The sequence below is a fragment of the Orcinus orca genome, chromosome 16 (assembly GCF_937001465.1).
Source record: "Orcinus orca chromosome 16, mOrcOrc1.1, whole genome shotgun sequence".
NCBI lineage: Eukaryota > Metazoa > Chordata > Mammalia > Artiodactyla > Delphinidae > Orcinus > Orcinus orca.
The window spans coordinates 28,749,115-28,764,267 of record NC_064574.1 but is presented as its reverse complement, the minus strand read 5'-3'; the positions used below and the strand labels follow the sequence as shown (position 1 = coordinate 28,764,267).

The 15,153-nt window shown below is 47.2% G+C and overlaps 2 protein-coding genes across 31 annotated transcripts in view; one reads left to right on the top strand and one right to left on the bottom strand.

Annotated features, from left to right (window-relative positions):
* Positions 1–286: 286 nt before the first annotated feature.
* Positions 287–15,153, top strand: part of TMEM74B (transmembrane protein 74B) — a 29,025-nt gene continuing 14,158 nt past the window's right edge. For 9 of the 30 annotated variants that reach the window (XR_007472337.1, XM_049699892.1, XM_049699889.1 and 6 more), the window contains exons 1-3: positions 583–1,243; positions 4,821–4,862; positions 13,674–13,727. Coding sequence is in view for 2 of the 30 variants with exons in the window: in XM_049699886.1 (XP_049555843.1) it covers positions 603–726; positions 13,674–13,727 (178 nt within the window). In the remaining 28 variants the exon portion in view is untranslated. Of the gene's footprint in view, positions 1,244–4,820; positions 4,863–9,132; positions 9,278–13,673; positions 13,728–15,153 lie in introns of those variants that run through there. The other 21 variants (XM_049699895.1, XM_033433406.2, XM_033433404.2 and 18 more) reach the window with 13 other exon arrangements.
* On the bottom strand, positions 6,887–10,554 carry C16H20orf202 (chromosome 16 C20orf202 homolog). The gene is made up of 2 exons (XM_033433415.2): positions 10,123–10,554; positions 6,887–8,258 (listed from the first exon to the last, which is right to left on the bottom strand). The coding sequence occupies exons 1-2, from the start codon at positions 10,186–10,188 to the stop codon at positions 8,025–8,027; spliced, it is 300 nt and encodes a 99-aa protein (XP_033289306.1). The 5' UTR covers positions 10,189–10,554; the 3' UTR covers positions 6,887–8,024.

Here is a 15,153-nt window from a genome sequence, read left to right as displayed (position 1 = left end):
TCTTCTGCCTCAGTTATTCTGCTATTGATTCCTTCCAGTGTAGTTTTCATTTAGTTATTGTATTGTTCATCTCTGTTTGTTTGTTCTTTAATTCTTCTAGATCTTTGTTAAACATTTCTTGCATCTTCCCGATCTTTGCCTCCATTCTTTTTCCGAGGTCCTGGATCATCTTCACTATCATTATTCTGAATTCTTTTTCTGGAAGGTTGCCTATCTCCATTTCATTTAGTTGTTTTTCTGGGGGTTTATCTTGTTCCTTCATCTGGTATCTTGTTCCTTCATCTGTCCCTCCCTCTGCCTTTTCATCTTGTCTATCTTTCTGTGAATGTGGTTTTTTATCCACAGGCTGCAGGATTGTAGTTCTTCTTGCTTCTGCTGTCTGCCCTCTGGTGGATGAGGCTATCTAAGAGGCTTATGCAAGTTTCCTGATGGGAGGGACTGGTGGTGGGTAGAGCTGACTGTTGCTCTGGTGGGCGGAGCTCAGTAAAACTTTAATCCGGTTGACTGCTGATGGGCTGGGTTCCCCACCCAGGTTGTTTGTTTGATTGTTTGGCCTGAGGCAACCCGACACTGGAGCCTACCTGGGCTCTTTGGTGGAGCTAATGGCGACTCCTGGAGGGCTCACGCCAAGGAGTACTTCCCAGAAGTTCTGCTGCCAGTGTCCTTGTCCCCACGGTGGGCCACAGCCACCCCCCTCCTCTGCAGGAGACCCTCCAACACTAGCAGGTAGGTGTGGTTCATTCTCCCCTGGGTCCCAATGTGCACACCACTTTGTGTGTGCCCTCCAAGTGTGGAGTCTCTGTTTCCCCCAGTCCTGTCGAAGTCCTGCAATCAATTCCCACTAGGCTTCAAAGTCTGATTCTCTAGGAATTCATCCTCCTGTTGCCGGACCCCCAGGTTGGGAAGCCTGATGTGGGGCTCAGAACCTTCACTCCAGTGGGTGAACTTCTGTGGTATAAGTGTTCTCCAGTCTGTGAGTCACCAACCCAGCAGTTATGGGACTTGATTTTACTGTGGTTGTGCCCCTCCTACTGTCTCACTGTGGTTTCTCCTTTGTCCTTGGATGTGGGGTATCTTTTTTGGTGAGTTCTAGTGTCTTCCTGTTGATGATTGTCCAGCATCTAGTTGTGAATCCTGGTGCTCTTGCAAGAGGGAGCGAGAACACGTCCTTCTACTCCACCATCTTTGTTCCAATCACGTTTTGCATGTATTAACTCATTGTTCTTCACATCATCCTCAGGAGGTAGGTATATTATTATTCCCATTCTATAGATGGTGAAACTGAGGCACAGGGAGTTTAATGACTTGCCCAAGCCCACACAATGAGTAAATGGTAGAGCTGGGATTCAAAGACTGGCAGTGAGGCTACAGGCTGTACTTACAGCCGCTACACTATCCTGAGCTTTAAAATGGTAGCTGTTATTATTAATTATAATAGCTAAGATTGATGTGCCAGGACCATGTTGACTCACTGCATTTGCTCAATAGCTGTATGAGGTAATTTCTGTTGTATCCCTGCTTCATGGAGGAGCAAAGAGAGGCAAGAAAAGTTATGTTATTTGCTTAACGTCACAGAGCTAATAAGTAGCAGACCTGGGATTCAAACCCAGACAGCCTGGTGTCAAGGCCCTCACTCTTAATCATTGCATTGTATTACCTGTGTATTTATGATGATGATGAAGGAGAAGAGGTAGAAGAAGAGGAGGGGGAGGAGAAAACAAACCTACCTTATACCAACCACCTATGATGTGTTCAGATGTCAAAGGCTGAGCTGATCCATCAGATTCCCTCTCTCTAAACTTTTTTTAAAATTTTATTTTATTTATTTTTTTATACAGCAGGTTCTTATTAGTCATCAATTTTATACACATCAGCGTTTACATGTCAATCCCAATTGCCCAATTCATCACACCACCACAACCACCACCCCGCCGCTTACCCCCCTTGGTGTCCATACATTTGTTCTCTACATCTGTGTCTCTATTTCTGCCCTGCAAACCAGTTCATCTGTACCATTTTTCTAGGTTCCACATATATGTGTTCCATATATATATATGGAACATATATCTAGGTTCCACATATATATGATATTTGTTTTTCTCTTTCTAACTTACTTCACTCTGTATGAGTCTATAGATTCATCCACATCTCTACAAATGACCCATTTTCATTCCTTTTTATGGCTGAGTAATATTCCATTGTATTTACGTACCACATCTTCCTTATCCATTCATCTGTCAATGGGCATTTAGGTTGCTTCCATGACCTGGCTATTGTAAATAGTGCTGCAGTGAAATTTGGGGTTCATGTGTCTTTTTGAATTATGGTTTTCTCTGGGTATATGCCCAGTAGTGGGATTGCTGGATCATATGGTAATTCTATTTTTAGTTTTGTAAGGAACCTCCATACTGTTCTCCATAGTGGCTGTATCAATTTACATTCCCACCAACAGTGCAAGAGGGTTCCCTTTCCTCTACACCCTCTCCAGCATTTGTTGTTTTTAGACCTCTCTCTAGACTTTGACAGAGAGAAATAGCAGGAGAGTGCTATCTTTAGCAGTGGGAGTGGACAATGAAAATATGCAGAAAGAAGACAAAGTAAAGCCCAGACATAGTTAAAGGAAACTGAAGCTAGGAGCTAGGACAGATGGCAGAACAGCCCCCGGACCCGGTTCTCAGACTTCCCTTGGGGGAGTGGGGGCTGTGGAAACTCAATCCCCCGACCCCAATTCAGAGGCTCTGGTTCAGCAGGCATGGGTGGGCCTGGGGGTCCGCACTCTTAGTGCGCACAGTGGTGGAGACTGATGAGGACCCACTCTGACACGCTGAGGAAGCTGGTCTGTTGAGAGAGAATGGAGGATGTGTCTGACATGGGGGTGCTCACCAGACTCTCCATCCACTCCTCACATTTCCCAGCCCCCACGCTGGGACAGACCACGTGACTAACTCTAGCCAATGGGCTGTGGGCAGAAGGGACACATTTCACTGCCTGGCTAAAGTGTGGAAGAGACAGTGTGTGACTCTCCTTATGTATCTTCCCTGCTGTAGCATCTGGTGACAGCACAGATGGTGGCTGGGTCCCCGAGCAGGAGCCCCCCCCACCCATAATAGAGCCATAGGACATGTAGTGTGAGCCAGGAATGGACCTTGGTTGTGTTGAGGCCTTGAGTTCGTTTGTCACAGCAGCAGAGCTGAGCCCACCTCTCAGTAGCACACTGAAACACAGTAATGCTGGAGTGATGGAGTGAACTCTTGTAGATCCAGACCTACCCTTCACCTCCTGGAGTTCCTGCCCGTAGATTTTGATGAGATTCTGTCTTTTCACTCTGCCTGAGGTTACAAAGTGTCGGTGCCTATTCCTTGCAGCTGATGTGCCACACTGGAAACCCATCCAGTCTTACATGGTGTGGTGGCTTTAAAACATGTCTGCAAGTTCTTTGATGCTCCTCCCATCAAGAGGTGGTCTAATTCTCTTCCCCTTGAATGTGAGCTGGCCTTGGTGCCTGGCTTCTGCTGCATAAGATGCAATGGATGTGACACTGTGTGACCTCCAAGACTGAGTCATAAAGGCTATACAGCTTCCTCTTGGCTCTCTTCAGATGCTTGTTCTTGGCACCAGCCACTATGCTATGAGGTAGCCCAGGCCACAGGGAGGAGTCATGGGTAGGTGTTTCAGGTGACAGCATCAGCTAAGGTCCCAGGTAACAGCCAGCGTCCACTGCCAGACATGTGAATAAGCCTTTGAGATGAATCAAGCTGGACACCATCTGACTGCAGCCACTTGAGAGACCAAAAGCAAGAACCACCCAGCTGAACCCAGTCAATCCCCAGAACCGTGGGAAGTGTGATTTTACTGCAATGATGAATGGTTGTTGCAATAATAAAGTGACTGTTTTTGTTTTAAGTTTGGGAGCATTTTGTTACACACCTGCCAGAACACTTGGGCACTGTAAGACATCAAGCCTGGCCCAGGGCTGGACGCTGGCCCCAGGTAAAAGTGAGCCTCTGATCCTTTCTGGTTAGTCACAGGGTGAGTCCTGAACTGCCGGCCCTGACAATAGGTATCACATCTTGAACTGTTCTTCTTCTGCTCCTAATTTTTTAGCTTCTGACCCCCATCAGTCCTTTCCCCACCTGTGTCCCCTTCTCTCCTCACTCTTGGATGGGAGGCTTGGGTATACAGTCCTGTTTTTGCTGCCTCAGCAGAGAAAACCCCAGATTTTCCTTTGTGACCATGATCCACAGGCTCCCTCTAGTGCTCACTTGCTCTCGTGATGAACGTGATCTATAACCCAGCCCTCGAGGAACCGACACTGAGGATGTCATTGCCACCCCAACCCCCTTGTCCCCCAGCATCTGGGCTCAGACTGAGCTTGTTCTGACCTGGGATCAGGAACTGAACATTGGTTCCAGAGGTGGGGTCTGGAGAACAACACATACCCAAGCAGAGGGTCAGGTTTATCTTTGCAGATTGGTAGAGGGGGGATTGGCAGATGTTTTTGGTCTGGGCGCCCAGCTGTGGGAAGCTGGGCGAGGCAGAGGGTGCTGGTTGTTGGCATTGGGCATGGAAAACCAATGTCATTGTTACTTTGCATGGCCAGGCAGATATCTCTCCTAATGATGGTTGCTAGCAAGCTTGTCTACTTGTAATAGTCATAGTTTCAGAAATCATTATATTTGTGATTACACAGCAATAATAACAAGCTGTCATTTATTAGCCTTTACAATGCTCAGTGCTGTGTAAAGTGAGCTATATGCATTCTCCTATACAATATAAATAATAATCCTATGAGGTAGACATTATTATCCCTTCTTTTACAGATGAGGCTCAGAGAGGTTGAGTAATTCATCTAAGATCAAAAAGTAAGTAAATGGTGGAGGTGGAATTAAAACTCAGGTTAACCACCACATTTGTAGGAATATGCAAGTTAAGATCACAGTGTAATACCATTTTGCACTCATTATATTGGCAAAAATTAAGAAGACTGATAATACCAAGTGTTGGCGAGAATGTTGAGCAACAGGAACTCTTGGACACGGCTTGTGGGAGTTTAAGTGAATACCCCACTTTGGAAAACACGCTTCTTGTAAACTTGAGTATTCACACACATACTTCCAGTTCAACTCTTTGCTCTACAGGTATCCGTTGTTTTTTGAAAGCTCACTTTATGCCACTTTGCTTTCATGAAAGAGCTACATTACTACCTGTTTTCATGAACTGAAAGAAAGCCAAAGATGATTTTCACTTTTACAAAAACAGGTGAAAAGTGAAAATGGTGTTCAGCGTTTGATCTGGGGTGAGCCGTTACAGAGGCAGCAAACACCCTGGGGGGGAGTGGCACCGCCAAGCTACTTCCCCAGGAGCGGCACTCAGCATTTCTGCACCAAGCCACCATAGCTTTGACCTGGCTTTGACCTGTGTCTATGAGCATCTGTGCTTTATCTCAATTTATTTTGGGCCTCTTTTAGCAAGATGTGTCCTGAGGTAATTGCTTCTTCACTGTACCCAATTTGGGCTTGTGAAAGGTCCCATAGGAATGCTTTACTTTCAGTTAGTGGGAGAAAACCTGTATATCCTAGGGGCACTAGGCTTGTGCACCAGGGCACATGAGCAAAAGTGATCACAGCAGCATTGGTAATTATAGCCAAAAACTGATTGTTTTAACAGAGAGAATTTAATATAAAGAATTGCTAACTAGGTATAAAGTTGTTAACTGGATGACCGAAAGGTTATAAAAAGAACTCTTAGAATGAAGGCAGCACTTGCAGGAAGCATCTACCACTCCCAGGGCTGAGGGAGCAAAGAGAGGAGACTGAAATTATTAAAGCTTTCAGCCTTGCAGAGCTCCACTTCAGGCACCTGAGAAGGGAGCTCTGCTCAGCTGGGCTCAAGTCTCAGAGAGCAGAGAGGAGCCAGGGAGGACAAGAACTGAGACTTCGGGGGAGGGGATGCTGGCCATCTGGAGCTGGTGTCTCTGAGGTTGGGGGAAGGGAGGGCTGGCACCTACAGCCTTGAGAAGGGGGTTCTGGCTGGTGCCACAGGGAGGAATTGCTGCTTTGAGGTGAAGGAGCATTACTGGGTGACGTTCATGAGAGTAGGAAGGCCACAGGAACCTACAAAGAACAAAGATGAAGAAGCAAGTCTTTTCTCTCTCCTCCAGCCCTGTGGTGTCCCTCTAGCCCCACCCTGCTTATTGGCAAAGTCTAACCTGGAGCAGCTAGTAATGCAGAAATAGGGTTTGTGGGGCTCCAGCCCCAGCATCACAGAGCAGGTAATTTAAAATTTTAAAGTATTTATTTTTAATTGTGGTAAAATATAACATATGATAAATATTACCATTTTAACCATTTTAAAGTATATAGTGCATCAAGTACATTCACGTTGCTATACTACCATCACCACCACCCATCCACAGAACTTTTGCCATCTTGCAACACTGAAACTCTGCACCCCTTAAATGACCCCCCAACCCCCTGCCCCCAAACTCCTGACAACCAGAACTACTTTCTGTCGCCATGAATTTGACTCCTCTAGGTATCTCGTCCTTTTGTGACTGGCTTACTCCACTTAGCACAACGTCTTCAAAGTCCATCCATCTTGTGGCATGTGCCGGGATTAACTTCCTTTTCAAGGCTGAATGATATTCCATTTCATGTATATATCACATTTTGTTTATCCTTTCAGCCATTGATGGAGAACTATTTTTTTGTATTATCAAATATAGAGAAACCCCAGATTAGTCTGACCATAACCATAGTACATATAATGCAACCCTCCCACCCTTTGCCTCTGTATGCAATGGATTTACTTTTTCAAGGCCATTAAAAGCAATATCCTAGCAACATGCAAGAAGATTTTCAAAAATAAAAAGGCCTGACGATAATCGGACCATGTTAACACCAGGACTTTATTTTCACCTGTTCCATTTATATCTTTCTTATAGGCAGATATAATTTTTCAAAGTTATGACTCCCACACCCCAAAGAATTGAGGGTTCTGCCACAACATACACCTTGTTTCCTGCCTGCCAAACTCGGTTGTCAGAAATGCCATTTTTTTTCTTGATTTCTCTTCTTTGCTTCTTTGACCATCCGGACTATTTTGGTTGCAAGTAAGGGAAACCTTATTCAAATCAGCTTAAGCAAAAACAAACTGGTGTGTGCCTTTGTGGGTGGTGGTGGTAGAATCTACTGGCTTCTGCTCTGGCAAGACAGCAGGAGTAACTCACAGAATTAGGGTCTGAAACCAGGGACTAAAAAGAGCCAGCACCCTTCCTCTCTGCCCATCTCTTGTGTGGTCCTCTCTCTGCTTCTCTTTGAAGATTAGCCTCTTTCTTTCCTACTGCCAGCAGGTCTCCCTCACCTGACAGGAGTCATGGCCACTGGCACCCCCAGGTTTGTGACCGCAGTAGAACAAGAATCAAGAGGGCAATCCCAGAGAAGGGCTGTGATGGCTCTGTTGAGCCACATGTCCACTCATTGGACCAATCATGTTGTTAGGATGACCATGAATTGTAACTGGCCAGGCCTGGTTACATGCCCATCCTTATGGCCAGGCTGGTTGTAGGGCCTGTTTCTTTCAGATAAAGGGGAATAAGAAGGCCTGCTGGGAAGACAGAAAACAACCATCAAGTCACTGCACGGGGTTCTGTATTTTTGCCATGGCAACACTAGATAAACATCCAGGCACACTGAGCTCTTTCTTCGTTTTAACAATCACCTTGTGGGAAATTCCTAAGAATAGGATTACCACCATGGTGCTTGCCAGAAGCCATGTAACATGTTTGCGTTTTCCAAATGTGTTCACATCTGATACTTCATTTGTGTAAAAACCCTGAGAAGTGACAGGAGAGGAAAGAGTGACACAGAGAAGCTGAGTGACAGGTCCAGGGACACACAGTGAATGAGGGCAGGGGTGAACCCAGAGACCGGCCTTCCTGACTCCCATTCCAGTGCTCGCTCTCATCACAATCAAAGTTTAGACTAGTGGGGGGAGGGTTTAAAGTCAGGGTCATCTCTGGCCTGTTAAGGGAGGGAGCTTCGTCTGCTGTCTGCCCCTTGGAGAAGCTGGGCCAGGCCCCTGGAGGAAAAGGGCTGGTGGTTCCTGCCTTCAGAGCCTGCCCGAGGTCTGATGGGGGAGGCTCCGCCACTGGATCTGGCATCCTCCCAGTGGGCACTCTCTGCACGCAGCTCCTGCAGGACACTGTGAAGATGCTTCAGCGTGAGCAGAAGTCTCTGGTCTTGGACCTGCATCTCAGCCTAGGAGAAAGAAGGAGTCTGTGAGGGGGCGGCCAGAGTGCTGGATGTTCCCCCAGAAAGCCTGCTCCTATCATTGTCTCATTGGAGACAAGCCCACAGCCTCATAGAAGCCATGTCCACCGAAGCCTCAGTTTCTTCATTTGCAAACTAGAAAGCAAATTACTTGCCTTTCAAGGCTCTCTCCCTGTTTTAGATCCCACCAGGACTTTGGGGGGCTTATATAATCCCAGGAAAGGAGGGAGAGCACCAGACTTTCATCAGTGCTCATCAGTGGTAGCTGCTGGGGTTACTGACTTGTTCTTTCTGCTGCATAAAGTGACTGACATACTTCACTGATGGTCAAGCAGGGCTTCTTAGCTGGGCTCCACAGGGGAGCCCTTGTGATGTCATGTAAATTCCCTGTGATGGAGGTTAAAAACACACTTGACTGAGAAATTTGCAAGTCAGGGACCAGCAAGTGGAGACTCAAGGCTCATCTCTTGTCATATGTGGAGGCAGAGGCCATTTGGCCCCGGGAGGCTGTGCCCTGGGTAGGCTTCCCCCCACCCCTACCTGTTCTCCCTCCTCATGGGTAGAGAGAAGAGAGGTACTTTATCAAGTGGAAGCTGGCACTTTGGGTTCAGGTACTAATCAGTCCCAGCGTAGTGCCTAGTGTTTAGGGGGAGCACGGGGTGGGGCTGCCACCCAGCCTCTAGATCCCTGAGGACTGTAAGTGGCTGCAGTTCCTGCTGCTGGAGTCCCCTGGGCCCATGAGAAGCCCTACTGGGTCAGCCCCTCCCACCGAGGTGAGGACAGGGTTGGTTCCCAGCTAGTCCGTTGCCTGGCAACCCAGACAGGTCATTTTTGGACAACCCTCTCTGTCCCTCCCCAGAAGAAGAAGCTGGAGTTATTGGAATACAAACTTTGGGTGCCTTCTGTAGTTCCCCAGACCACCTCCTTCTCTCTCTGGGCTGGTGTCCCCACATACTTTGGGGCTCCCTTCTGTTTTTGGACTTGGAGAAAACATCACAAGGAGAGACATAAGGTGACACAGCTCACAAGTTCAGGTGAGTTAGTGCCCCATGGGGTGGAGTCTTACAGACAGGAAATGGGAGACAGGAGTGAGCTGGGCAGATAAACTTCCTCTTCTTCTCTCCCCCAGGGTGCAGATCCTCCTTCAACCCCTGCAGAGAATCCCGCAGCCAGGTAAACCGGCTGCTGAGAGGACCTCTGGGCCTCCTTAGGGCTCCTTTCTAAGTGGCAGCCAGCTTGGTAACGCAAGGCACCTCCTCAAATAGCATCGGCCTTTGCCTCCACTCCCTATTTCCCTCACTCTCACCACTCTGGGCTTGTACCTCCAAATAAACGGTTAATATCCCAACCCTTGCAAGACTCTGCTTTCTAGAAGACCCAGGCTAAGACAGCTGATGTACTCCATATCCAGCTGGGTCAGGATTGTAACAGCCAACGCAGGCACTAAGTGAATTACACCATCTCCTCACCAAATTCTTACAATAACCCTTGTGGTACTGGTACTATGGTTATCCCCATTTTACAATAAGGAGACTGAAGTTCAAAGAGGTAAAGCCACTTGCTAGAGGTCACACAGCTGCAGAGCTGGGCACATACCAGGACTCAGTGTAATTCTAAAACCAGTCAGGCAAGTACCGTACCCAGAGCCTCCTATGTAGGCCACGACCTACTTATCCCAGCACCTGAGGTGGTGATTGTGCACTGTGTGGCTGGTCCCAGAGGGGTGCCTGCAGGGCCTATACCCCAGCCTGAAGCTCTGCCCCAGCCTAGGGGGCACCTGGGAGTGGGGAGCCAGGGAGCCTTGGAATATATGGTGTGAAAGCACCAGGTAAAAAGAAATGTAAAGACTTACCAGCTCCTTTCTCAGCCACTCCAGGGTCTGCCCAAGACTTGAGGTTGGCTCTTCTGCTGTTTTCATCTCAGCGTCCTTGGGAGAGACCTTGATGCTGACCTGGTGACGGGCCTGAGGGACCTTTGATTTGGACAGTCTGCTCTCTGCTTCAGGCCAGGAGCAGAGTCTGGCTAAGTCACTGAGGATGGAGTTAATGAGAGCAGGAAGTAGCTGACATTGGAAAATGTAGTGTGTGTTTTTTTTTTTAAAGGGCTTCAGTACTCTGAATAGAACAAGGGGCGAGGGGAGGGAGATCACTGGGGTATGGATGCCTCAGAGCCTGTGGGCTCCAGAATCCAAATCGGATGCCAACAGGATCACAGAGACTATAAAGCTTTAAATGATAAAATTATAATTATTATGGAAATAGGTGTCCCCTTTCTGAGGGCTTGTTCTGCTCTCAATGCTTTGTTATACACACACGCACACAGATAAAAGCTCATCTGGGGCAGATGGCACACCTGTGTCCCCAGTCCTCTCCCTCCCTCCCTCACCTACCTATGGAGTCTATAGATAAGGGAAATGCTCACTTTCCAAGTCCCCTTTCTTCTGGATGCCCATGCGCCCCATTTCTAGCAAATGAGACCAAAGCAGAAATTTGCTGTTAGACTTCTAGGAAAATGTTACCTACACGATAAGGAAAAATGTCAGGGATGTTCCCCCTTTACTCTTACTTTCTTCTACTTCCTTCTGCCTTGAATGTGGATGTGATGCCTGGAGCTACAGTAACCATCTTGCAACCCTAAGACAAAGGCCAAGAAACTTGCAGAGTCATTGAAATCACTCAGTCACAGAACCCCCAACATCATCTGCCTGTTATATGAGACAAGAAACCCAATTTTTAATTGGGCAAACACAGTTCTAACTGACACCCCATTTATTCTTCACAACACACTGCGAAGTGGGCATCCTTTAATTCTCTCTTTCAACAAATACTTTCTGAGTGCCTACTGTGTTTAAAATTCTGCTGTAGGCAGATAGAGGAGTAGAGCCCAAAATCAGAGAGACAAAGGCTGGAGCTGACATCCTAGTGGGTGGAAACAAATTATAATCAAGTTAATATTATGACGCCAATAAATAGGATCTAGTCTCATGTGGGCTTTAAAAAAATGTATTCTATCCACTTGAACTAGGAACCCCAATCTAAGAATTAACATAGTGATCCCAGGTAAGGAGCTGAGGTGACCGGCAAAGCAAACGTAACCTGTTTTGGAGGTACTTGCCCTCAACTGGGCTACACAAGCTGTCCACAGATAAAGGTCCACTGAAGGTGAACTCTTAGCCCCAACTTACAAACTACACAAGGAAACCATCCACTATAAGTGAGAGTCAGCAGACACCAGCAATAGCAGGATTAGACCCCACTTTCCCTAAGAACTTCAGATGAGATTAAAACAAAAAAAGTATTTTGAAAAGAATTAAAGTCATACAAAAGAATTCAAACACATAAGAAAAAAGACACTATTTAAAAAGGCAGATATGAAAAATAACTAAATAGAATTTATAGAAGTAAAATTCATAGTAAATGTTTATAAATTAAAGAAAAAAGAGTGTACATTTAAGTGTAGTGCCAGAAGACAGAGTTAGGGCAGGTGATACAGGACGTAGGGAGGCAGATTACGACTCAGTAGGAGGAAAGTGTTACTTAGAATTCTTCCAGGCAGTGGGCACTCAGCCAGTGGAGTGGGGAAGCACAGCCCAGACGATCAGGGAGGCTGGAGAAGGGGCTCCACTGGCTCAGAGATGGCACCTGCAGCATCCTTGCAAGTGTGAGACTGACTGCGCAGGGAAGGGGGCAGGACACTGTATAGGAAGCCAGGACAACTGGGTTCTAAGCCGGTTGTACCAAATTTCCTAAGTGAGCTTGAGCCTCATCCTTTCCATCTTAAGCATAATGAGGCTCAAAATAGTTACAGAAATGAGTTGTAAGAAAAATCACATTTCTTATATCCTGGATTTTACAGCTTAAGTTGCATCCTGACTGCCACATGCAGAGAAAATTTTATGTGCAATTTCTCCTAGTTTAGCTGTTACTCTTTAGAACCAAAGAGGATCCAAGAATCTCCTGCTTACCACACTCACACCCCTTCTGAACACAGGGGCCAGAAATGATTGCTTCCAGGCAGGTCACCAGGCTTTGTGTCACTTGACCATGTAATTATGGGACAACTGCTTGGATCAGAAATGGGTGTCCCAGCCCAAGGCAGCCACCTGCAGACTGGACAGGAGGGAGACCCTCGGCTCGTGGGTGATGGTGTGAAAGCAGCTATGTTCTGGGTGGTGAGCAAATGATCCAATCAGACCTTCTCTCAGAGAATTTGAATTTGCCACAGTCAGAGGGGTTGGATTGTCCCAAGACTACTGTGTAATGAAACTCTCCAAAACTCCATACCTTCAAACAACAACTGTTTATTTTTGCTCTTGAGTTTGTGGTTTGGCTAAGGTGGTCTGCATCGGTCTTCAGGTCTGCAGATTTGTGCCTTCGCCATGGGTCTCTTGTCCTCCTCCTAGAATCACTGGGCTACTGGGGCAAGTTCTTCTCTTGGCAATGGCAGAGGATAGAGAGCAAGTGGAACCATGTGAGGCCTCTTTCTTTTGCGGTACGCGGGCCTCTCACTGCTGTGGCCTCTCCCATTGCGGAGCACAGGCTCCGGATGCGCAGGCTCAGGGGCCATGGCTCACCGGCCCAGCCCCTCGGCGGCATGTGGGATCTTCCCGGACCGGGGCACGAACCCGTGTCCCCTGCATCAGCAGGCGGACTCTCAACCACTGCGCCACCAGGGAAGCCCCAAGCTGTCACTTTTGCCATGTAAGCAAAGTGAGTCACACAGCCAAGCCCCAAATTAAGAGGCCAGAATGTATACTCCACCTATGAAGAGATTGTGCCACGTGTGGAGTTAGGGAGGAATGAAGAAGGGGGGCTGGCGATTCTATACTAGAAGGAAGTTAGTTCAGAAGCAGGGCCACAGACCGCGAGGGGTCCAGACGGAAGGCGGCAAGCAGAAACCATGAGATGGCAGGAGCTGGAGTCAGGAAGAGTTGCTGGGTGGCAGCGGCAGGAGACACAGAAAGGACTAGAGAGACTGGAGGATGATTTAGGACAATTAACATTTACTGCTCTCTGACTCCAGACCAGGCATCGTGATAAGCCCTTGACAACACAACCTCATCTCATCCTCAAAACCTTGTGACTGCAGTTCCCAAACTGAGCGCCAAGGCACCCAGAGGCACTTCAGAAAACTCACAGGGGCACTGCAAAATATTTTTAAAATTTGAGGGAAATACAGTAATATCTGTTGAATACTGTACAAACTACCATTAAGTTGTTTGAACCTAATTTAACAAACAACTGTTAGACATTTCTTCGGGCCTGGTGCACTGTGAAAAAATTACAGAGATGATAAGGATGCCATGAACTGAGAACATTTGGGAACGTCTGCCTACGAGGTAGGCACCATTGTTATCTGCATGTTATAGCTGATGAAGAGCCTATTATTAACACTTTTTTACAGGTGAGGAAACTGAGGCTCAAAGAGGCATAGATTTTCCTAGGATCACCCCAGCAGGTAAGCAACAGGGTTGGAATTAGAACCTGTTCTCCCTGACCTGTGTGGGAGGGTCTTGCCTGTTGTCTTGCAGGGGTGGAGGGTCAAGCGGGGGCTCAGGCTAGGCCATCTGCTGCCATCCTGGGCAGCCCAGCAGGTTCTCTGCCCAACAGAAGAGTGGTGTTGATAGGAGTGCTTGGCTGTTAGAGTCTGATGCTCTGTCCTTGGCCTCCAGTGCCAACATTGAATTATCCTGGGAAGACATTTCTTGTGGTTAACTTGTTTTGACACACTTTCATTTATTTTTAATCCTACTCTCACGATCCTGGCTCAGAGAACGTTTTATTTCATAGGCTTGGAAAGCCTTGGCACATGGGGAGAAGGGGAGGTGGAACCAGGAGGCCTAGGAAAGGAAAGAACTTAAACTCCTCAGCGAGGAAAAATGTCCTCACCAATTATCAAAGCCAGAATGGCCATCCATGCCTCATCCATGGGCAGCTGGCCTCCATGTGCCAGACAAGACTCTGCCCTGGATGCCAGAGGTATGGCGCTGAGTAAAAAGACCTCACACCTGACCTCACAGGGCTTATGGTCCAGCTAGTAGGAGAATTCATTAGCCATCAAGTGGTTCAAAAATCATACTTTATATCACAAACCCGGAATATATATATGAATGCATGAATATATGAATGAATGGATGAATGAATAAATGTGCAAATGAAGAAACCATGGCTCAGATGGTGATGTGAGTTGCCCAAACAAGTCAGCAGCTGTGGCAAAAATTGCAGGTTGTTCCTCAATATCCCTTCTCCCATTCACACATGGCAAAAGACTGTCCCTAGACTCCCCAGCAGGGAAGTGTGGTCAGATGATTAAATCCTGGTCAGTGGGATATGAATGGATGTGATGGGCGCAATTTCTGGGCTGTGCCTTTAAAAGGAGGGAGGAGGATTCCTGCCCCTCCCCCTGCTACTCCTTCTGCTGACTGGAATATACTCATAAGGGCTGGAGGTGGAGCAGCCATCTTGGGCCACCAGGTGGAGGATGGCAGAGCAACAAGATAGAAAGAACTGAGGTTTCCTGCGACTTGTGAAGCCACCGTATCAGCCTTAACTGCTGTGTGTGCTTTTACACGAAAGAGAAATGAATTCTGTTTTATTACAGGCACTATCATTTTGGGCCTCTTTATTACAGGAGTCAAACCAATATCCTAAAACTATAGCAGCAGAGCTAGAGGGAGAAGCCAGGTTCCTTGACTGCCCCCACTCAGGCCCTTCCATAATCCCCCCACCTATATATTTTATTCTCTTCCAAGTGTCTTCTTGTTTGAGACCTGATCTGCTCCTCACAACAGCTCTGTGAAGTCCATAGCAGGGAGAGGACTTCCGTGATGCTCACTGGACAGACAGGGAACCCAAGGTGTAAGAGTAGTAGGCGACCTGCCCTG